This window comes from Panthera tigris, chromosome C1, assembly GCF_018350195.1.
Source record: "Panthera tigris isolate Pti1 chromosome C1, P.tigris_Pti1_mat1.1, whole genome shotgun sequence".
In the NCBI taxonomy this organism is placed as follows: domain Eukaryota; kingdom Metazoa; phylum Chordata; class Mammalia; order Carnivora; family Felidae; genus Panthera; species Panthera tigris.
Window position 1 is genome coordinate 180,623,849 of NC_056667.1, and position 25,063 is coordinate 180,648,911.

General features: G+C 37.6%; 1 protein-coding gene across 3 annotated transcripts in view; it reads right to left on the minus strand.

Moving 5' to 3' along the window:
• Positions 1–25,063, minus strand: part of DNAH7 (dynein axonemal heavy chain 7) — a 264,436-nt gene that overhangs the window by 92,925 nt on the left and 146,448 nt on the right. For all 3 annotated transcript variants that reach the window (XM_042994954.1, XM_042994955.1, XM_042994953.1), the window contains 6 exons: positions 23,664–23,893; positions 18,916–19,246; positions 16,372–16,718; positions 13,870–14,050; positions 10,320–10,505; positions 5,489–5,652 (listed from right to left, as the gene is read on the minus strand). In XM_042994954.1, coding sequence (XP_042850888.1) covers positions 5,489–5,652; positions 10,320–10,505; positions 13,870–14,050; positions 16,372–16,718; positions 18,916–19,246; positions 23,664–23,893 — 1,439 coding nt within the window. The remainder of the gene's footprint in view (positions 1–5,488; positions 5,653–10,319; positions 10,506–13,869; positions 14,051–16,371; positions 16,719–18,915; positions 19,247–23,663; positions 23,894–25,063) is intronic.

The window sequence follows — 25,063 nt, forward strand, 5'->3', positions numbered from 1 at the left end:
TAATACGTCATGGTGAAAGACTAATTCCTTTCCCCTAAGATTGGGTAAAAGGAACAATGTGCAACACTGTAAATTATATTTTTATGGCAAATATTCTTACACTTGCCAATGTAAACATAAAAAGTCCCTGACAGTACAATAAGCCAAGAAAAAGAAATAAAAGGCATAATTTTAGAAAATAAGAAATAGAACTGTGTCTATTTGCATAGAGTATGATTGTCTATATACAAGATCATAATGAACCTATATAAAAGATCACAGATCTAATAAATGAATTGATCAAGGTCACAATGTACACGGTCAATATTCAAACATCAGTTGCTTTTCTTTTTTCTGTTTTTTATTGGGAGGGAGGACCAGAGAGACAGGAAGAGATAGAATCTTAAGTAGGCTCCAGGCCCAGCCTGAGGTAAGGCTCAATCCCATGATCACAAGATCATGACCTGAGCCGAAATCAAGAGTCAGACACTTAACTGACTGAGACACCCAGACGCCCTTCAACTGCTTTTCTAATACCAACAATGAACAACTGAATAAACTTTTTTAAAGCACCATTTATAATAGCACACAAAAATTAAGACATACTGGGTGTAAGTCTAACAAGGAAATACTGATGAAAGAGATCAAAGGTGATCTTAAAAAATAAAGATGTATTTATAGAAGACTTGTCAAGTTTTCTCAGATTGATGTGTAGATTGAATGCAGTTCCAATCAAAATCCCAGAAGGATCTTTTGTAGATATTTAAAAACTGAATCTAAAACTTATATTGAGAGGTAAAAAATAGACACAACATGGGGCGCCTGGGTGGCTCAGTCGGTTAGGCATCTGGCTTCGGCTCAGGTCATGATCTCACAGTCCGTGAGTTCGAGCCCCGCCTCGGGCTCTGTGCTGACAGCTCAGAGCCTGGAGCCTGTTTCGGATTCTGTGTCTCCCTCTCTCTCTGACCCTCCCCCATTCATCCTCTGTCTCTCCCTGTCTCAAAAATAAATAAATGTTAAAAAAAAAAAATTAAAAAAAAAATAGACACAACAATTCCGAAAAAGGAAAACAAAGTTGGAAGATATATAATCTAACTTCAAGACCTAATATAAAGCTATGCTAATCAAGAAAATGTGGTGTTTGCACCAAAACAAACAAACAGGGTTGCCTGGGTGGCTCAGTTGGTTAAGTGTCCAACTCTTGGTTTTGGCTCAGGTCATGGTCTCACAGTTTGGGAGCTCGAGCCCCGTGTTGGGCTCTGTGCTGACAGCACGGAGCCTGCTTGAGATTCTGTCTCACTCTCACTCTGTCCCTCCCCTACTTGCTCTCCCTCAAAATAAAGTTAAAAATTAAAAAAAATTTAAAAAGACAAATAGATCAATGGAACAGAATGAACAATCCAGAAAAAGACCCACACATATGTGGATAACTGGTTTTCAACAAAAATGTAAAAGCAATTCAATGGAAAAAGGGTAATGGTATGCTGTTCCATACCTAGTTAACAATTATATCAAACTTATTTTCTCCAAATAATACCCTCAATATGACATTTTAAAACAGTTTTTATTTATTTATTTTTGTGTTTTTCTACATTTTTGTGAGAGAGAGAGAGAGAGAGAGAGAGAGAGAGAGTGGGGAGAGGCAGAGAGAAGATCCTAAGCAGGCTCCATGGTGTCCATGCAGAGCCCAATGTGGGACTTGAACTCATGAACTATGAGATCATGACCTGAGCTGGAATTGAGAGTCAGACACTCAACCAATTAGGCCACCCCGGCATCCCAATATGAGATGTTTTTGATCGAAAAGCAGGACAATTTTGTAACTTCAGTTTTTGATTTTTTTTTTTTATTTTTAAAGCAGATTTTGCTTTAAAAATTTTTTCAATGTTTTTATTTATTTTTTGAGAGAGAGAGCGCGTGCACACATGCCCAAACAGGGGAGGGGCAGAGAGAGAGAGGGAGACATACAATCAGAAGCAGGCTCCAGGCTCTGAGCTGTCAGCACAGAGCCCAATGCAGGGCTCAAACTGGTGACCGAGAGATCATGACCTGAGCTGAAGTCGAGCACTTAACCAGCTGAGCCACCCAGGTGCCCCTAAAGCAAATTTTGCTTTTAAAGATTAGGACTTCTACAGTGTAACATATTAAATGAATAAAATTTCAAAGGAGACATTCTTCAGAGTAGGTAGAAAAGAGTGTACTGGTTTTAACAGCAATTATTTTGGAGAGCTATATGCAACACACATTGGTTTAAACAGCTTCAGTCTTTGGAGGAATATAAATCCTGAATTTGAAATGAACAAGCACCACATTTCCTGTTTACTTCCTCTCCACTATTATTTTGCATTATTTTTTGATAAGACATTTTTCTCCACACAATCTTCTCTCTTACTTCCTCCACCAAACATTCTTGAATCCAGAAATGCTTTAAAACCAGTGGCTCCCAAATGAAAACTGAATTTTTATAGACTCAGCATTCCAGGTTTTAATACTGTTTGTTCTTTTGTGATGGTCTAGAGAGGATTCTAATTTGGTGCTCTTCGGGGTTTTTGAAAAACACATTTTTTTAAACGTTGATTTTTTAATTTATTCTGAGAGAGAGAGAGAGAGGGTGGAAGAAAGAGAATCCCAAGAAGGCTTCATGCTGTCAGTGCAGAGCCTGATGTCACAGACCGTGAGATCACAACCTGAGATGAAATCAACGGTTGGACGCTTAACCAACTGAGCCATCCAGGTGCCCCCAAAAATGCATACAGTGATAATACATGTTCACTATTGTGCAGGGAAGGACATAAAATTTAAATATGTAATGGTGATGCATCTCAAAGAGTTTTATTATTTTCCTCTTTACACATGTCCATACATAAAAATTGATAAAAGCAGACAATGAAAGGTGGGTGCTCCTCTCTGTTATTACTGCTACTGAAATAAGCTGAATTTATCTGACTCTTACAGAAATGAAAACTAAAAGACATTTTTTAAAAAGCAGAGGTATATTAGATATAGGTCTGATTTATTTACCAAGTTGTTAAACAATGTTAATACTATTTCCCTGTGAAATGTTCAGATACAATCCAATCACATTTAATGTTATCACTAGCCCTTGAAATTCTGATTAGCCAAGGACCTTCAACTGTCAATAGCTGCAAAAGTTAATTATAATCCAATTTATCTAAATCTTATAGATTCTTCCCCTTTCCCTAAATCATCAACTCTTCAGTCAGTTGAGATAGCATGTGAAAAGCACTTAGCACAGGATTAGGTCTTTAGTAAGTGCTCAGTATTAGGTATTATCATTACCAAGCAAGTATCTCTGGGGAAGAGAAGAACACAGTAGGCAAGTAAATAAGATACTTATCTGACACTTCAAAATGATCACCTTAAACCTATTTACTGAAACCTCTCAGTAGGAGATCACCAAAATACACTGACAAAATAAGCCAAGGATAAAAAGGTTAACATTTCTTTCTTAGTAAAGTTGCTACCATAACTTTTTGCTAATATTTCAACATTTCTATAAACAAATAGCAAAAATGTAGGGGTTCTGGCTCATTAACATCATGTTTTACCCCTTTCTCTCCTGAAATGTGAGTTTGTTATCTTGAAAAATAATCACCAATAGTTCTATTATTATTGAAATATGACTGGACCCAAAAGAAAGAGTACATTTATTTGCTATAAAATAAGAAGCAATTTAGCCTCCAATGAATATAATGGTTATAGATACCCTGCGAGGTGGAACAAAGGTATATAAATTGCAGATCGAAACAATAAAGACATAACTACCATTATGAGGGACATGGCCAATTATATTCACAAATGCTGGGAAAAAGCAAAGTATTTTTTCTGGGAGGGGAAAAAAATAGCAACAACAGTAGCAAAAACAGCAAAAATGTGACTATTCTTAAGGCTGATGTTAATTGGTCCAGCTGGACAAAGCAAAAGTAGACTTCTAAACTTTCAGAAATCTCCCATATAGGTCAGTGCCTAATTGTATTCTCACATTAAACATCAATGCAAACACTCTGCATGCCACCTACCTGGTTAAGGAATTAAAAAAAAATTAGTTGTTATCCTGTACTTGTAAAAAAGGCACTTAAAAAATCCGTTTCAGTGGCAAAGTAATGTACATATTTATCATTTATCTAGATCCTATAATTTCTCTTCTGGATTAATTTAGATTATCAGAGCAGAACACCCAGTACTTAATTTTAGTTCCCCGAAGAAAAGCCTTGTAGTCTTTTCTCCAAATCAACAAAATAATTACATTTAAGTTTAGTTCCTGAAAAAGTTTGTCTAAGTACAATTTACCTAGTTAAAAAATGAGAGCTATATGACACACTTTTCTTTTTTGCTTTAATGACCAGAAAGCTTTGAAATTAATTCAGGGCCCAATTGTAAGGATTAGCTTGTATCAAGTATAACTTCCCTAAGTGGTCTTATCAATTTTTACTTTATATTCAAATTGCACATACCTCAAATTCCTGTAGAACAATTCGGTAAATAAATGCTAAATAAGTCCATATATATGTCAGGATCATTTGTTGAGCAGTAAAGAAATGTATTCACCAGAGTTTTAAATTGTGGAATAATTAAATACTACACCCAAAAAATTTAAGAATAACTCATCTTCATACGTAGCGGTTATTTGAAGGGAATTTTAAAAAATTCACATGCCTCTGCCATTTTTACTTTAAATTAAGTACTATTACATCACTTGCTTTTTCAGTAGTAAACTAACAACCGATCAAAAGTCTTGTAACACAGAACCGAACATTTCTCCTGATGGTTTACCTGTGCTGTTCTTAATATGCCAAAACCTCCAAGAAGACTGGCCCAGTGATAGAAGGTGCATGGTAATGTGAACTAGGAGGTAACATGAATCATAATTGTCCTTACACTGGGTCAGGCTGAAGTTTTTGGTTTTGGGGAGATAAGACTTGGAGGAAAGGTGAAGATGGGTGAGCCTGCAGTGTTCTTCCAGCCCAATGTCCATGGGATTTATCTACTAACTGGGAGATTCCAGGAACAATGGCCACTATCTTGAAAGTCCCTGTCAGCCCAGGACTCAGAAATGTATCCATATCAGTTGAGCTGGTCCCACACCCAGGAGGGACTAAGAATTTGGTACACTTGAGTCCATCACCACCACCAACCCACCATTGTACCTTTCATTAACCTGCAATAACAAAACCCTGTAATTTTACGGGAATCAACAGTTTGGACTTCACTTATTCATGGTAGGGCTTTGCTCTATTTGCTAAAAATTGATTAAAAATTAAGCAAAAGTCATTAGGGTTTTTGATTGTTTACTATAGCCTCCAATATGCCGTCATTTTAATATTACTAGAAGGAAGCGATTATTCATATTTAATTTAGCTAATTAATAATTTAAGTACATTTTTTCCAATACGATAAAAGTTTACTAGCTATAATTGTTTAAAAGATGCACAGATAAATAAATCTACTGATTAATAGAGATCATTTGTGAGAAAAATATTTTCCTTACATTATGATGATCCCGTTATCAATGGAAAATGGGTCTGAAGGTAACCCAGCAATATTCCAGGCTCGAATTGTCACTGCTTCTCCCAGGATACCCATAAGAGAATAATCATCAGAGCAGGGAATATCATTGTTTTTGCACAAATTTGTCCACTCCTTCGTTTGGTTCTTTAAGACATACACAAGAGATACAAAAATGAGGCTGGAGGTTACCAAATGAATACTTTGTCAACTCCTTGATTATGTTTTATTCCCTGAGTCAACAAACCATTGTTGAAACTGCATCTCAAAAATAATTTATCAGATTTTTCAAATAAAATTATTATTTAGAAGGTCCACTATACATTCAAATGAAAATTAACTATATCCAATGTTAATTTTAGGTAGATCACTTAATAGTGAAGTTGACGTCAGAATGCTGTATCCGAAAAAAACAATTGCCAATTATTATTCTAAAGCTTCACTCGACAAAGTAGTTGGAGACCATCATCTTTCTATGTATTTTCTTTAAATTACAAATAACCAGCAAGCCTTAGTATTATGGCATAAATCTAATTTGAACTGGTAGGGGACTAAAAAATGAAAACCTTTTTTTCTGGCTCTCACATGCCTGGGGAAAGGGACCATGGCAGGACTATCAGGCATCAACAATGTGTACCAGGATACATATTGGAGTCTGGGATATCCCACCTAGGGCATAGTTTGCTAGGCTACTCAGGAACCAAAAGGGTACTTTAAGTCCGGGTTCACACTCAGAAAGTTAGAAGTCAAGGTCCAATCTGAGGTTACATGTAAGAGTTCAGAAACAGTGCAAGGCATGACCAGAGAAAAAAAGAGGTTAGGAAGAGACGTGGGGAAGAGGCACAGACACACGAGGTGTTGGTACGAGCCCACAGGCGGATGAGATGCTGTGTGTGGAGGGGTGCTGGTAGAGGGGGCATGGTGGGCACCACCATCGCCCTTGGCCTCCTGCTGAGCAGGGTCCACCAACATTCCTTTAGGTTTGCACATGAAAGGTCATGACAGGTTAGGGGAGTTGATGACTTTTATGACCTTGATCAATCAATTAGTTTGTAGAATGCCCCAAAGTTGGGTCTCTGTGATGTTCTCTCATGATTCAGTTCAGGTTACACATCTTTGGCAACAATACCATAGAAAATGTAGTCGTATTCTTCTCATTGCACTCAATCAGTGGTACAAGATTTCAGACTGTTCATTTATTGATGATAGTGATTTTTATCACTTGACTAAGGTGTTGCCTGCCAGGCTTCTGCCTCATAATTGTATGATCTTAGGTATAATTAAATCTTCTTTGGGTGGTGGGACACAAGACACTCAGATAGATGAAAGAACTCTTTGTTACTTACACTGCCAAATGGGAGAAAGCTGCCACACCAGAAGTTGCCCCCAGATACAGGGTAACAGCAAGGTGAAACTGTAGGAGGCAGTTATATATGCAAGCAGTATGTGATAGGGTTAGCTATATTGCCTGGGCTTCCTAGGGACTGGGTAGTTTGAGTAATTCCTCAGGTACAGTGATGAAGGATCTTCAGGTGTTACGTATCTGAGGTCTGCTGGAAGCTGGGTGCCTATGATAAGCTGCAGTATTAGAGCCCGATACAGGAAATGGTTGTGGTGAGGGCTGAGCAAACTACCCACACAAAGGAATTCAGAGTTTTTATTATGAATCAAAACCGAGTTAAGGCAGTACTTGTCTAATATTGGATTACAGCCTCTGCATTGCTTTTTTCCCCTTTCCCTTTGTAATTAATAACATTTTGTGGGGAGATACTCACAGCTGAATATATCTAGGTTTTGTCAGGCACTCATTCTTTTAAATTTATTAATTTATGTCAGTATAGATCGACCTTTTTCTATTACCTTGGTCTCTTTTCTAAAAATATCACTGACCTATAACATGATATTAGTTTCAAGTGTACAAGACGATTCACTCTTTGTGTGACAACTCATCACAGTAAGTTGTCAACATCCATCACCATAGTTACAAAAATGTTTTACTTGGGATGAGAACTTTGAAGATCTACTCTTGCAGCAACTTTCAAATATATAATACATCATTATTAACTGTAGTCACCATGCTGTACATTAAATCCCAGGACTTATTTATTTTCTAACTATCAGTCTGTACCTTTTGGACCTCTTCACTCATTTGGCCCACATCTTTTATTCAATGAGTTATGTTACTATCAGTATTTATTGCTGATGTGGCCAGTGGAAGTAACGTTAAACTACATTTTATGTTCCTTTAACACGTCCCTATCATTCTTTGGGCACTTTCTTACTTTGCTTTAAAAGGATACTATCCTATAATCGAGCCCAAAGATGATCTTCCTATTTTCAGTTCAGCTGATTAGCAACCTTAATAACAAAGTCCCTTTGCCACATAATGCCACATATTTGTAGGTGTGACACTGCCGGGCAAACAATGGGGGGCAAAACTGTCACCTCTTAGGAGCACTTAAAGACTATCATCTGACTTTCTGTTTGGGTTGGCTGTTGTTCCCAGGAACGAGTGGTGTGGCTGTGTAGGGAGGAGGGGTATCAAGCATTTCCGGTTTGAATTTGGCCTTCTTATACACCGTTCCTACTGGCCTGTTTTGATCTCTTTGTTGTCAGGCTGTGGGGCGGCCTGTAGACTTTGGGGGAAGATCTGAAGGCTTCGTCAAATATAGCTTGATGCTGGTCTTGGCAGACTAGTCAGTGATATGGGAAAGCAGTAGCGAAGGCAATAGTTACTGTTCATCGTTGACAGGTATGGTACGTTACCCTAATTCTGGGTTAGAAATTGAAGTGGCCCAGTTACATATCTAAGGGGGCATAGCGGCCGAGAAGAGCTGAAATGAACACGAGGTGTTCTGAACAAGCATCTCTACATAGAAGCCAAGAGCCTTGCCTAATACTCCAGTGGTACACTAGATAGTAGAAATTTAAAAAGTGGCCATCAGGAGTGTCATCCTGGAGAAAACAGCCACCACCACCACCACAACAGTTTTGACTTTAACCGTTGGCCGGAAAAGTGAAAAAGTTCGAATTAATTCAACTCTAGGCCTTATAGCACCACAGGATTCTGTTTTACAGATTGGCATGGGCACAGCAGCTGAAGTACTGCGGGCCCCATTATCCTAGAAGAATTGGAGTTGTCTATGTTTTATTTATAGAGAGAACCAGAAATTTTACAAAGGGGTTGATGAATAATTAACAACCACTCAGATGAAGCTTGGAGGGAGGGGATCCAGCTATTTATGGAGGGCTCTTGGTATCCAGAGGTTTTGATGCGAGAGAAGAACCAAAATTGTTGTGAAGGCTTTTTTGTCTCAGCTGGGTTTCCCAGAAGCAAACTCTGAAATGAAGATTTATGTGAAGTGATTTATTAAGGAAAGGATGTGAGGGGAAGCAGTAAAAGGACTGGGGAGCAGCTAGTAGAAGGTGAGGGATCAGCCAGCACTGTGCTGCAGGTGGCTTCAGCTGGTCCCACAGGGAGTGTGAGTTACTACTTAGAGTCGTTCCGACCGGCAGGAAGGGACACAGACCCTCATGCTCCCACTCCTGTCAGTCATTCATCCAGGCCTGCCCTCGAGGGAAATAAATCTCAGCAATTCTGGCTCTCCACGCCCTGGGCAAAGTGAATTCTAAGAACCCAAGGGAAGTTTGCCAAAAAAGAGCCACAGGCGCTGGTTGTTGGACACGGAAGCTCAGGAAGCCAGGAGGGCATCTGGGCAGACAACGAGTTGCCACAATCACCTTCTGCTTACTACTGAATGGGAAACTTCCGATGGGGTGTGATCTGCCAGCTGCCCTGACCCACGAGAGGATCAGAGCAGGACAGAATGAATTCATAGGAAGGAACTGAGACATCAGCGACTCGTTAAAAAAAGTTAAAGTCTAGGTTGCTATAGAGAAGGGGGAAGAGAGGAGGCAGAATCCATCAAAGCGGTGGAAATTTGAAGCAGAAAACACAGTATTTGCCTCTTTCTTTCTTTCTTTCTTTCTTTCTTTCTTTCTTTCTTTCTTTCTCTTTCTTTCTTTCTTTCTTTCTTTCTTTCTTTCTTTCTTTCTTTCTTTCTTTCTTTCTTTCTTTCTTTCTTATGTTTATATACTTTGAGAGAGAGCATGTAGGTGTGCGTAAGCAGGGGAGAAGCAGAGAGAGAGGAGAGAGAATCCCAAGCAGGCTCCACACTGTCAGCACAGAGCACAAAGTGGGGCTTGATCTCATGAACCCGTAAGATCATGACCTCAACACAAGTCAACAGTCAGATGCTTAAAGATGCTTAACTGACAGAGCCACCCAGGCGTCCCTTGGTATTTGTTTTCCAAGGAAAGAATCTATTTGGTTCTAAGCCAGCTTGCCTTTTCCTCCCCTAAACTTTCAGTCTCTGAAGTGATTTTTGAAATGATCCATTACTGAAACTCATAGGGAGAAGCTGATTAAACACACACACACACACACACACACACACACACACACACACACACACACACACAAAGATGTAAAACATCCTGGTATCTTTATAGTTGTTTAGGAACTAAAATTTTATCATCAGGGTCTACCATTTCATGTTACCTTTTGGAGTCAATCTTTTTGTTTCTAAAACAATTTGATTTCAGAAGAATATTTGATATAGCATCTTCTGGCTATCAAGCCAATTTATAGAATAACTAAGATACACACCTACAAATCACTTGGAAACACTTCACTCCCCATACTTACCAAAAAAAACAAAAAGCAAGCAAACAAAATCCTCTAAGATGAGATTAGTGCTGGCTATAATGGGAGGGTCAGGAAGAGACCTTAGAAATCAACTAGTATTCTTTACCTGTCGATAGTTAGATGTAAAGGCGCCAAGGTAAGCGACAACTCCTGAGGAAATGAGGATATCACCTGTCAGGTTGATGTACAACTGGCCCAGCTCCAGAGCTGTAAGGCTCCATCGCGTTTTCTCACCCCCAAGGCCTCCAATCAACTGCTCGGCTCGGTCTAGCTTTTTGCTGCACAAGTCAACCTTAAAAGAAAAAAAAAAAGTCAGCTTTTCTCAACATCCACAAGTAAAATAAATTGAAAATTCTGCAAGATTTTGCCCTCGGAGGCAAATTATTTTTTTATTTACAAACTTTCATCTGGAATTTTTTTAACTCTTTAAAAAAATGTGAGCTATGTCACTTTCCAGCTACATCAAGACTGAAAACTCCATGACATGTTTTAAAATTTTCATAATAAAGTATGTACAATAAGCATGTATAATAAAGTGTATACAGTTTATGAAATTCATAATGGATATTCATCATGTAGTGCAAGAATATCTCTATTTTCTCATTTTTAAAATGTTTATTCATTTTTTGAGAGAGAGAGAGAGAGAGAGAGAGAGAGAGCATGAGCGGGGGAGGGCAGAGAGAGAGAGAGAGGGAGACATAGATTCTGAAGCAGGCTCCAGGCTCTGAGCGGTCAGCACAGAGCCTCATGCAGATCTCAAACTCACAGACTGAGATCATGACCTGAGCCGAAGTCGGACGCTTAACCTACTGAGCCACCCAGGCACTCCAAGAATGGCTCTATTTAAGGAAATGATCTACAGCAGGAGATACTGCAATTTAGTTAAGTAATAAAGAACTTTCTCGCGAGTATGTTCTTCCTCAATTTTAAATACTCTAAATGTATTTTGTTTCAAATATCCCATCAAAATCTTCTCCTCATCTAACTTATGGCTGACTTAATGATAATTTTGTTTAATTTTTTTATTTTGAGAGAGAGTGAGCACGCACGTGCCTGCACAAGTGGGGGAGGGGTAGAGAAAAGGAGAGACAGAATCCTGAGCAGGCTCTGCTCCATCACTGCAGAACCCTAAGCGGGGCTCAAACTCACAATCTGTGAAATCATGACCTGAGCCGAGATGGAGAGTTCAATGTTCAACCAACTGCACCACTCAGGCACACCAACTTAATCATGATTTTAAAGGTTAAATGTTTAAAAGTAGTAATAATTTATGCTTACTTGCAAAGCATAATTTTCACGTTGTTAAATTGTGTCAACCTTGTCACACACTTGCAATTAACCTTCAATTAGGACATCAATCAATAGCTGAGAGCCTACTTTGTGCAGAAGACTGTCAACCAAATTTGATTATATGTAATTGAGCAATGTGATTAAAAAAAGAAAAAGGATAATTATGATGGTGGAAAACTTGGAGAAAAGCCATTTCAACCCATGCAATGGCAATATTCCAGTAGAATGCCTAAATTATTTTAGTTTAATTTTAAATGACTTAGCATCATTATTCTTGGATAAAAACAAAACTAAGTAAAAGTTAGCTTAAGGTTCAAAATAAAATGAATGACATGAAGAGAAGTAGTAAACAGCTGATGAAAGCAGAGGCTTGTAGATTATTGTGGAGTAAGAATTTCGCTTATACTTTTTCCTAATGCATTAAAAAATTTTGTTTTAAATATTTATTTTACAGAGAGATAGAGAGAGAGGGAGGGAGGGGGAAGGGACAGAGAGAGAGGGGGACAGTGGATCTGAAGTGGGCTCTGTGCTGACATCAGTGAGTCTGATGTGGGGTTCGAACTCTTGAACCATGAGATCATGACCTGAGCTGAAGTGGGACACTGAGCCACCCAGACATCCCTCCTAATGCTATTAATATTGATATTAAAGGGGCACCTGGGTGGCTCAGTCAGTTGGGCATCCGACTTTGGCTCAGGTCATGATTTCGCGGTTTGTGGGTTCGAGCCCCGCATCTGGCTCTGTGCTGACAGCTCAGAGCCTGGAGCCTGCTTCAGATTCTGGGTCTCCCTCTCTATCTGCCCCTCCCCCGCTTGTGCTCTGTCTCTCTGTCTCTTGAAAATGAATAAATGTAAAAAAGAAAAAAGTTAGGGGCACCTGGGTGGCTCAGTCGGTTAAGCGTCCGACTTCAGCTCAGGTCACGATCTTGCGGTCCCTGAGTTCGAGCCCCGCATCGGGCTCTGGGCTGATGGCTCAGAGCCTGGAGCCTGCTTCCGATTCTATGTCTCCCTCTCTCTCTGCCCCTCCCCCGTTCATGCTCTGTCTCTCTCTGTCTCAAAAATAAATAAACGTTAAAAAAAATTAAAAAAATTAAAAAAATTAAAATAAATAAAAAGTTAAAAAAATATTGATATTAAATAAATGCTTTTAGACCAAAAGATATAAACTACTAAATTAATTTATCTAAAGATAAGTTTAAAAAAGCAAATGGTATGTAATTGGTAAAAATTTTGGTACTTCCTAAATTTAAATCCTTTCTCTTTTAATTTTTCTTCTTTTAATATCTTCTGTCTTCCTAGTTTCCTTCTTCACTCTTTTTCCAATAATGTTTATAATCAACTGAATCATGTCTCAGATTACAATAAGTTACCATCAGAAATTACTAAGTGAAAATATTTTAACTAAAATTTTTCCTCCAAAAGCAGATTTTTGGTCCATATATAAGCATATGTTCATTTTACATGACCATGATTTCTAACATTTTATCACGAAAGATAAAAGTTTCAAACATATAGCAGAATTGACAATGTTTATAGTAAACTATATACCCATGTATTTTATTATTTAAACTAAATCTGACCACTTGGAAATCATGCCCTCTCATAAGTAATATTTCTAAAGATTAGCACAATGTCATATATTTGTACAAATATGGAATTTGTGGTTATATCCTATAGGAAGAAACAGTCTGCTACTGTGGTAAAGACCAGAGCTATTAGAGTCAGACTGTCTTCGTTCAGATTTTAGCCTTAATGCCTGGAAGCTGGGTTGACCACAGGCAAATTGTTTAACTTTCTGTGCTTTAGTTTCTTCAAAATGATACAAAAAGACTACCTCCTTCAGAAGGCTGTTTTGAGAATAAATGAGATAGTACATACTGCTCCCAAAACAGTAGTGACTTGCACTTAGTAAGCACTCAATAAACATTGACTGTTATAAAATACTTTGACTTCTTTTTCCTGGAACATAATCAGATTTGAGCAGTTGTTTGTTACAAACATTATCACCAAGGCAGAGCAATCTTTTTAGTCTTAGAATCATTTTCAGTGAACATAGTATGGTTCTTGGTATTGAGTTCTAATCTCAGCTGTGCCATTAACTCTTACACAGCCTAAGTCACTTAATTTTTTGGTTCTCCGTTTCCTGATCTATAACATGGAGAATTATTTTAAAATTTCAAAACCGTTATTAGCTTACGGGTCACGCAGAAACAGGTAATGGTGGATTTGGCCTGTGGGCCATAATTTGCCAATGGCAACTTCCCCAACCCGGAAGAAAACAGGATTGTTGCTGTTATTAGCTACAAGAAACATCATGCTTATTAAAGTAATGAAGATTTTCCCATATTTGTCTATATTATCACATACCTGGTTTTCCAAATCTGCCTTCTTTTGTTTGTTTAGTTCCAGTGTATCCTGAAGCTTGGCCAGCTTGTCCTGAACTTCCTGTAGGGCTGCCTGCTTCTTTCTAAGACCATCCATCGCAATTTTAAGCTCCCCTTCAGCTGCAGCCAGTTTTATCTTTTTGGGAGCTACTATTTTTGCCACTCTGCAAAAAGGAAAATTAGAAAATCAGATATACATTTTATACTGTAGTGCACTTCCTATCACTGAATTTGCTTTTCTATCCTTACCAAACCTCAGAACATATCTTTATGCAAAACTGACACTGATTCCTACAGTCTAGATTTCATCTAAGAATCAAACCTGACCCCAGCACTTAAGAAAATGATGATTAAAACGGATACCAAATATGCATAACATTTTCAAATAAGTAATTTTTTTACTCACGGTAAAATATTAGATTATTGACAGTATGAATATCGGTGATTTTACAAAAGGAGAACCGTGTATTCGTGCAAAATATGACAGTGCTTGCAGAAAACATTCTGATTCGTTAGGGCTTAATTTGTAGGAGAGGGTGAGGTGTTTTATCTATGTCATTTTGCTTTTTAAACATTTTCAGAATATACCTTTAACTAAAACCAGCCGTCTTATAAATATGTAGGTTGTAACAGCAGGGAAAATATAAGAAAAAGAATGGATCTAAATTATCGTCTATTGGGAAAATGGAGTCAGTGGTGTTAGCTTTCTAAATAAATGTCAAAATATTAAATTAAACTTCATCATTAACATATCATGATCCAAAATATACGCAGTGTGTAATATATATGCGCAATTATTCAAACGGTGTAGGAGTTTGAAAGACTTCCTGTAACTGTTGCTCTTTGAAGAATAAACCAGTAATTTCTGTTTTGTAAAAGATATATATATATATATATATATATATATATATATATATATTCTCACACAATCATCAAAAAAAGGCTCCTTGTCTCACAAAGAATATATATTATGCTAGTGGTTTCCAAAATGTGGTCCAAGGCATGCTTCATCCCCTTCAGGGAGTCCATGAGATCCTCTAGTGTCCAACTAAAACGTCTGTGTTTAGGCTGTATTTTCTTCATATACTTCAATTGAAACAATATATTGCAACAGATTGAAGAAACAGATTGGCGTGTCCAGCTGTCTTCTATTGGACACATATCAAAGAGATTTACAAAACTATAAAACACCACTACTGTTTTCATAATTTTTTGTGTGAAAAATGTGGATTAAAAAAATAAGTTACTTATGTAACATGTAATGTTTTTATGAATTAATAGTTGTTCAAATTTCTCCATTTCAACTTCTAATATGGTAGATAAGCAAAAGGGTTTGGTGTCTTCAAGAATTTTTAAGAGTATAAAGGGTTCCTTGGTGCAGCCGCTCTGGAAAGCGGTGTGGAGGTTCCTCAGAAAATTAAAAATAGACCTACCCTATGACCCAGCAATAGCACTGCTAGGAATTTATCCAAGGGATACAGGAGTACTGATGCATAGGGGCACTTGTACCCCAATGTTTATAGCAGCACTCTCAACAATAGCCAAATTATGGAAAGAGCCTAAATGTCCATCAACTGATGAATGGATAAAGAAATTGTGGTTTATATACACAATGGAATACTACGTGGCAATGAGAAAAAATGAAATATGGCCTTTTGTAGCAACATGGATGGAACTGGAGAGTGTTATGCTAAGTGAAACAAGCCATACAGAGAAAGACAGATACCATATGGTTTCACTCTTATGTGGATCCTGAGAAACGTAACAGAAACCCATGGGGGAGGGGAAGGAAAAAAAAAAAAAAAGAGGTTAGAGTGGGAGAGAGCCAAAGCCTAAGAGACTGTTAAAAACTGAGAACAAACTGAGGGTTGATGGGGGGTGGGAGGGAGGGCAGGGTGGGTGATGGGTATTGAGGAGGGCACCTTTTGGGATGAGCACTGGGTGTTGTATGGAAACCAATTTGACAGTAAATTTCATATATTAAAAAATTAAAAAATAAATAAATAAATAAATAAATAAAAAGAGTATAAAGGGTTCCTGAGTCCAAAAAAGTTTCAGCACACTCTATTATACCATATAATTGGTACAGTCTCGCCTCCAGTAGATATGTACACATACAGCAGGTATTAGATGTGATTTTCCAAGGAGCCTCTCACCTGTATAGCTTTTAAGTTTTATATTCTCTAAATGACCAAATGGGAAAATAAAACACAGCAGGGTTTTGTGGGTTTTTTTTTAATGTTTTTTTCTTAATGTTTTTACTTATTTTTGAGACAGAGAGAGACAGAGCATGAGCAGGGAAGGGGCAGAGAGAGAGGGAGACACAGAATCGGAAGCAGGCTCCAGGCTCTGAGCCATCAGCACAGAGCCCGATGCGGGGCTCGAACTCACAGACTGTGAGATCATGACCTGAGCTGAAGTCGGACACTCAACCGACTGAGCCACCCAGGAGCCCCTGTGGGGTTTTTTTTCAGTCAGTACTTACTTATCATATGAATCCATTGCTATGACCCATTTGCACAGACCTTCAGCTGCCGTGGAAGCATTTCTAATCTTTTCTGGAACAAAATCTGGGTTTGGAATATAATGTTTTCTTATGATATTCATATAAGCTGCTGGAATGTTGTCCTTGTCATATTCATGAAGTGACTGTAGAAATCGGATGTCACCAAGAAGTCTCTTAGCTGGACCCCAGAAATCCTCTATTTTTTTTCCTGAACCTGTTGGGTCAGGGATTTTGTCAGCTTTGATGCCTTTCAAGATGCATATAGCTTCCATAACAAGCTTGACACCAGCAGGAGGACTCTTCATGGATTTTACCACTGTAATGTCCTTGAAATAACAACATGCTAAGTATGAGGAAAGAATTGTTTGTTTATGCATGACTTATAATCGGCTCCTATTTTCAAACTAAACCATAAGATACAGAAACTCATTCTGTTCATTGTGTAGAAATGGTGGCAGTGATAGAATTGTGCCAAAAAGCATTGAGAAGTTTGTCCCAAAGTTAAAAATGAAAAAGAAAAGTGGAAAGATACCTTAATGTGAGATTACTTATGACATAAAGTCTACTTCAAAAATGCTTAAGAGAGATCTGACCGTTGCAAAATAAGAGTTTTATAGCTTCTTAAAAACTATAAAAGCAATAGACATAAACATTAGAAAATACAGAGAAAATATACAAACAAAAGTCTCCTATAATCCCATAATAGCTAGTTAACTACTGGAAATATTTTTATTTACATTTCTTCCATATGTTCTTCTGTGTATATATAGGCTACAAATTAGTGTATATGCTACATTTTGACCAATGGAATTATAGTATACATAATGCTGTTTTAAAACTTTTTATATTTCAATAACAATATATAGCAGACATCCTTTCACGCTATGAAACACTTCATTTTAATGGCTGCATGACCTCCTGATGTATAGATATGAACCATAAGTCTCATGCCCTATGTTTCTTCCTCTATTTTTTACTATTATAATTTCCATGCTGAATTAAGAACTTTATGTCTTTTATTTTTAAAGCTTTGGACACATATTGACAAACTACTCTCCATAAAGTATATAAGGATGCCTGTTTTACTACATATACCCTTAGCAACAATGCCAGGCATTCCGACAGGCAAAAGAAATATTTTAATCTGTATTTCTCAAAATATAAATGAAGTAGGATAGATCTTCATATGTTTATTGACTATTTGCATTTCCTCTTTTGTGAATTACTTCTTTATATCGTTTACTATCTTATCTTACGGCTATTTTTTTCTTATTGATTTTTAAGAGCTTTTCACATAGAGGCATATTAATCTTTTGTTTGCCATGTAGTTTAAATATTTTCCCCCCGTGTTTCTACACTTCTGTGATGTTTATAACAACAAAAAAAATGTGTTGTTTTTAGGGACTAAAATTTATAACTTAAAGAATTTTATTAGTTATGAAAAAACAGAAAAGTATCCAGAGCATATATATTACAAATAATTTTGCTTAGTTTTTTTTTCTGATTTCTCTCATATCAAAGAAATCCAAGGACCTAATCCACTCCAAGATATAAACATGACCTGCATTTTCTACTATTTTATAGTAATATAGCTATTTATATTTACATTTCAATCATTCTGAAATCTCTTTTGAAGTGAGGTGTGAAGAAAGGATCTAATGGTCTCTCCTACCTCCACCCAAAAGTTTCGTCATGATTCTCAACACTATTTTTAAAAATCACCTTCATCTTTCTTAACTGAAACCCTTTCACATCTAAATTTTTAATACATTTCATCAAGTTTAAGACATGCTATTATAAAGTATAACATTGTAAGGCATATTATTAAGTATCACAAAAATAAAAAACCCAAAACACTAACAAACATTAACACATTATGTTATCACATCTATTGTAAGGTAGATATCAATTACAAAAGCGTCTAACTATGAAAAAGGTGCACCTCAGAATCAAAATACATAAAGTCTTGTGCTTCTGTCCACTATTGTGCTGCGAAGTTATTGTGCAAAGTTCTTAAAAGAACAGAGCTTTCAAGGTAGGTTATAAAACTTGGCAGCTTTCTTCTCTTCCAAAAGTCTTTTTAATTAAAAAAGTTTTTTTTTAATGTTTATATTAGAGAGAGAGAGGGAGAGACAGAGAGAGAGGAAGAGAGAGACAACATGAGTGGGGGAAGGGCACAGAGAGAGGGAGACACAGAATCCAAAGCAGGCTCAGGCTCTGAGCTGTCAGCACAGTGCCCCACGCAGGGCTCCAACCCACGAACTGCAAGATCGTGATCTGAGCTGAAGTCGGAGGCTTAACCGACTAAGCGACCTGGGAGCCCCTACTTTTCCCAAATTCATGGGCCCACGCGTTGCTTTTTTGCCAGGTCAATTAGGGAATTCTTTCACCAATCTGAAAATGATTTCGATTGCATTAAATGTGGAGACTAATTGGGACAGACAGACCAGATGGTAGGCCACAACGGTAAACACTCTCAGGCTGTGATGATGCGTGTCTTCAAGAGTGTCACCGTGTTCTCACCTGTGCCGTGAGAGTATCAAGGGCAGACAGCGCCGACTCTAATATCGGCAAGGCCCCCGCCAGGTCCGCGTCACACTCGTCTTTGATGGCTTTGGCGGCCATAGCTTGTTCGTTTGCTATGGTCTCATCAGCTTTCACTATTTTTTCAGTTTTGGCGACTTCCGCCGACTCCCTCTCGATGACTGCCATCATTTCATCCACCTCTTTGCTGGCAACTTTTAATTGTGGATGTAGAGCTTCTAACTCAGATTGCATGGTGGCTACTTGGGATGCAGCGGAATCCAGTTTGTCCAAACCCACTTCATACCTCTTCTTCATTGTCATTACTTCACTGGGAGCAAACAGATAAAACAAGGTTAGGCATCAAGTTCTGTATCCTTTAAGGAAAAAAAAAAATTCTTGAGCTTTGCAGAATTTTTCCAGACATAACTAAGGAAGCGGTATGAAAGATTTTCACATCACCATTTGTCAAAAAATATGAACTTTAGAACACTGCATTGTGCACGATTAAGAGCCAAAAATAAGCCGTGCTTGTTTTTCTATTTCCACTACCTAGCCCAATATCCAGGCATGTAACAGAAATTCAAAAGTTATTCTGTGATTTATTAGATACTATGCATAAGGCAAGGAGTGCTCTTTATCAAAATGAATGGCGTGCCCTCTAAGTTTAGTCACTTTGGGAAGTTTATTACTACAACACTAATGTTCCTTAAAACCTTTTTACAATCATATCTTTCAAATAGACTTCAGGGACCGAAATATATGACTTTGAATGCTTGCAAAGGTGGCCAATGATTTTAAGAAGTGTTCAATATCTTGAAATAATTTTTTATTAAGACAAAAGTGACAAATAGGATAGATAATATAACTCAACACTTTTTTGGTACAAAATGACTACAAGGTAATAATAATTGATTAGGAATATAGTAGTATTTTAATGTGCTTTAAATTTTTTATCTGCATTCATATATGTCTCTGGATAATTATCCATTAAATGTAGAGAAACTCTTCTTTATAATTTGTTTCTTTATATCTATCTATCTATCATCTATCTATTTAGAGAAAGCATGAGTGTGCACAAGTAGGGGAGGGGCAGAGAGAAAGGGAGGGAGAGAGAGAGACAGACAGACAGACAGACAGACAGAGGATTCCAAGCAGGCACTGCACTGTCAGCACGGAGCCCAGTGCAGGGCTCGAACTCGCCAACTGTGAGATCACTACCTGAGCCAAAATCCATAGTCAAATGCTTAACCAACTGAGCCAATCAGGTGCTCCTAATTTGTTTCATTTTAAGTATTTGATATACCACAATGTTTCAAAGTAAAAGGCGACACATTTTTTAAATCATCTTCAAAAAGGAGGTTGGAGTAGATAACAAACCGACCTGATAACTGTCTAAAGGCAGAAGCACGCCCTTCAGCTGAGGGCTTATCTGATCCAAGCTGGAATAGGTTAACCAGGGGAACATTAAAAAGACGGCCACAGAGGGGTTAAAAAAAAAAATTTAGAAGTGAGGGTATGTCAAATGGCTAATAGACACATGAAACGATGCTGAACATCACTCACTATCAGGGAAACACAAATTAAAACCACAATGAGATACTAGCTCACACCTATCAGAATGGCTAAATTTAACAACTCAAGAAACAACAGATGTTGGCGAGGATACAGAGAAAGGGGAACCCTCTTGCACTGTTGCTGGGAATGCAATCTGGTGCAGCCACTCTGGAAAACAGTATGGAGGTTACTCAAAAAGTTAAAAATACAACTACCCTACCACCCAGCAATTACACTCCTGAATATTTACCCAAAGGATACAAAAATATGGGGCACATGCACCCAAATGTTTACAGCAACATTATCAACAATGGCCAAATTATGGAAAGATCCCAAACGTCCGCCAACTGATGAATGGATAAAGAAGATATGGTATGCATCTACAATGGAATATTACACAGCCATAAAAAGAATGAAATCTTGCCATTTGCAATGATATGAATGGAACTAGAGTGTATTATGCTAAATTAAATATGTCAGTCAGAGAAAAACAAATGCTATATGATTTCACTCATGTGGAATTTAAGAAACAAAACAGAGGAGCATGGCGGAAGGGAAGGAAAAATAAAATAACATAAAAACAGAGAGGGAGGCAAATCATAAGACACTCTTAACTATAGAACTGAGAGTTGCTGCAGGAGAGGTGGGCAGAGAATAGGCTAAATGGGTGATGGGCATTAAGGAGGACACTTGTTGGGATAAGCACTGGGTGTTATATGAATCACTAAATCCTACTCCTGAAACCAATACTACACCACATGTTAACTAACCTGAATTTAAATAAAAGCTTGGAAGAAAAAAAAAGAAATGGTGAGGGTATACCATGTTTTGTCATACATTGTTGATTCCCTCTGAATCAGCAAAATACTTGACATAATGGGAACTGAGGGGAGTGGATACATGATACCGTATTATCTGTGAGTCTGGTTTTAGTTGAACAAAACAGGAAAGGTCTCACTCCTGCCAGCATGAAGAGTTTTCATATTGTGGCTCATCCCATGTGATGATTTGCTAGCTAAACTCTTGGTATCCTGGCAGTTGACCTGCTTGCTTCTAGGTTACCATAGTGCCTGGCTCTAAAGACATCTGAAGGCATTAGCCATTAAGGGAAGAGTAACCACAGGATGGGGATACTGGTTGAGGTAAAGGAGAATTTTTTTTTTATAAGAGAGGAAGATTTGAAATGCAAAGAAGAATATTGAAAAAATTCCTAGAAAATTATTGCTTTCAATCCTCCTATAACTTTCTATCTCATTTTCATAATATTTCTTTCAGTTAGGATGGCCTTAAACCTTGTGAATGTACAATCAAATAGAGATATAAGTGACCAAAATTTATTTTTTAATTTTTTTTTTTTACATTTATTTATTTTTGAGAAACAGAGTGAGACAAAGTGTGAGTGGGGGAGGGGCAGAGAGAGAGGGAGACACATAACTGAAGCAAGCTCCAGGCTCTGAGCCGTCAGCACAGAGCCTGATGCGGGGCTCGAACCCACGAACTGTGAGATCATGACCTGAGCCGAAGTTGGACGCTCAACCGACTGAGCCACCCAGGCGCCCCTAAGTGACCAAAATTTAATCAGACTCTCTAAAAGGTGTCAATCCTCCTGGATGGGAAAATATGGAAGAAAAAAAAAAAGGCAAGATTCCTTTAAGTTAAAGATCATAAGATCTACATGAAAAGATAATTATTTTGACAGCCAAAGCAATTATAAAATTCAGCCAATTCATGTAGCAGCCCTGGGTAGGGGTTGCAGATTTCACTAGGTAGATACAGAAAGTACTAATAGTAGGATTCAAACACAGGGGTATGGATCATGGTGCACAGGAAAGCCCGGACACCCCAGCTGGAGAAGGTATTACAATAGTCACTGTCAATATGGATGAGGAGGGTCCTACCAGGATCTAGGTAGCATCCTGGACAGTACGAGAAAAGGTGCTTCAAATGCTTCACATAGTCGGTTAGCACAGGAAGATTTAAAATTAACAGTTAATATGCAAACATTAATCTTTGTGTTAATATTTTTGTGGCATGAAATCTGTGCACATTGGTGTTTTAAGTATATATTTTTAATATTTAGAAGAATTTGGTCTGTTAGACTAACAGATTAACCTTATAGTCCAGTATAAATTGTGCAATTGAGCAAGAAATAGACTCTGGTTTTTTTTTTTGGTTTTTTTTTTTTTTAATTTACATCCAAGTTAGCATATAGTACAACAATGATTTTGGGAGTAAGGGTACCCCTTACCCATTTAGCCCATCACCCTTCCACAATCCCTCCAGTAACCCTCTGTTTGTTCTCTATATTTAAGATAGACTTCTGTTTTAAGATAAAAATATCTCAAAGTTTATAGATAATATTCAAACAATTAAAAGAACGTAAGGCTCACCCTATGTATTAGTTTAACTGACTAGATTTTATAAGTTATTTAAGGACCTAGGAAAGTTTGATTGGTTAAATCAGACCTCAAAGGGAAATAAAAACTATTAAAGATTATAAATGCAATGTAAAAAAAATTATTTAAATAACTTTTTGAATATGACCAAACATTAGCTAAAAGCTCCCTTAGAGGGCAGATCACTAAAACTTCTAAACTTCTAGCTTTCTAGCTTAAAATAATGTTTTTACATTTTATAATATATTTAGTGTTTTATGGAACCAAAGAAGCTTCTGAATAATACTTTTGCACTATAAGTCACCCTCAACGACATTAAGAACTCACACTGATACATTCTGTAGTATGTTAAGCTGATTGATATTTCTATCAATGTTTTCAAACGAAAGTTTAAAGAAGGAAAGTTGGCTAGGTAGACAGAGTAGCTGTCTCTGGGTTTCAGCTACTCTGCAGTTTTATCTAATTACTTATCAAAAAAAAAATTCTCTCTATTGGTGTTTACTCAATATCATTGTCAAAGGATCCTGGAGTCCTAGCCCAGCTCTGAGAGGCCCACCTTTATTCTTTCAACAACTATGATTATGCACTTAGGATGTTCAAGACAATGCATCAGACCTTCTCCCAATCCTACAAATGTTTGTGGAATACATCATTTAAAGATTTAACAAAACTCAGTTCATATATATGTATATGCATATGCAAAACAAATCTCTTTAACATCATAACCATGTCATTTTTGTACAAATATTTTTAAACCACCATTGCTTACTTAGAAATATGAAATTTCATTTTTACCTTCTTTTCTTTTCCAACAACAGTTTGAAAGTGGAGATTAGTTCAAGATAAGAAGTAGGAGTCACATAATTGTATCTTTGAAGTTCAACAAAGAAGGATGTTGATAAATCTATAGTAGAAGTGTGGAAGCTTTTACACATGTTGATACAGCCTTCTCGTATTTCTTCTGACATTTCAATTTCTTCCAAGAAGCGTGAGGCAACTGCCTGGAGAGCATCTTCAGGCCATGACTAAATATAAGATAAATGCTTTAGCACTTGATCAAAATGACTAGTGGAAGTCTGTTACTACTGCAGTCCTTAGTAATTTATGGGTTTTTGAAATGGAAGGGGGCACATGAAGAATGGGGCAGGAGGGACACTTCCATGAGGAACTTCTTCTTCCCCCCACACAAGGACTTCAATGCTTAGGACAGGGAGCCAGTAGCTAGTGCAAGTAATATTAACTCTTCATGGCTTGCTCAAAGGTTAAAAAAATTGTTCATGAGTATTGTAGGAGCAAGGAAGAGGAAAGAACTAAACTTATGGAATGTCCATTTCTGTGTGCATCCTACTGGTATTATCTCGTTTAATTCTCCCAATTAATTCTCCCTAGTAAATGTTATTATCCTTTCCCCTAAACTCCAGAATCATATGAACACCTATCTCCTTGATTCCTCCTGTATCTCCAAGTCCAAAACATGTCCCAAACTATCTACCCCAAAATGGTTGCTGTCTTCCCCAACTTAATGAACATCACCACCATCCACCCCATGCTCCACCCAAAATGCAGGAATCATCCTTGGTAACTCTCCTGTTCCTCAACTTTCCATCCATCCCACAAACAAGTTCTGTGGGCACTGACCCTACAGTAGCTTCCAAATCCTTTCTCTTCTTCCTACGTGTACAACAACCACCCCAATTCAACTCTGCTTTCATCTGCTTGAAATATTCCAACAGTGTTCTAACTGGTCTCCCTGCTTGTGTGCTCTCTACACCTGGCAAGGTGATTTTTTTCAAAATGTAAATCATCTCATCTCTCCAATTTATAATCCTTCAAAGACTTCCCAGCATATTTCAAATCCAAAACCAACTTACAAATCTCTGCCTGTCACACGGTTCTTCCCACCTTTCTGACCTCACTTCTGCTGCTTTTCCCTCAGTTCTTCTGCACCTGCTACCCCATGTTCCCTCACACACTCATTCCTTCCACAGCCCCTTGCCTTCACTAGATGCCGAGGTCCTCTCAGTACTGACACTTTTTGTCTGCCTTGTTTCCTTGTAAAGATCACCTACTCAGAAAGCCTTTTAATCCCCATATGCTAGCCTGAGAACAGAATGATTTTTTGTTAATTTGTCTGTCTCTAGAAAGTAAGCTCGAGGAGTGCAGAAGCCCCATCTATTTCATTTTTTTTTTTTTTT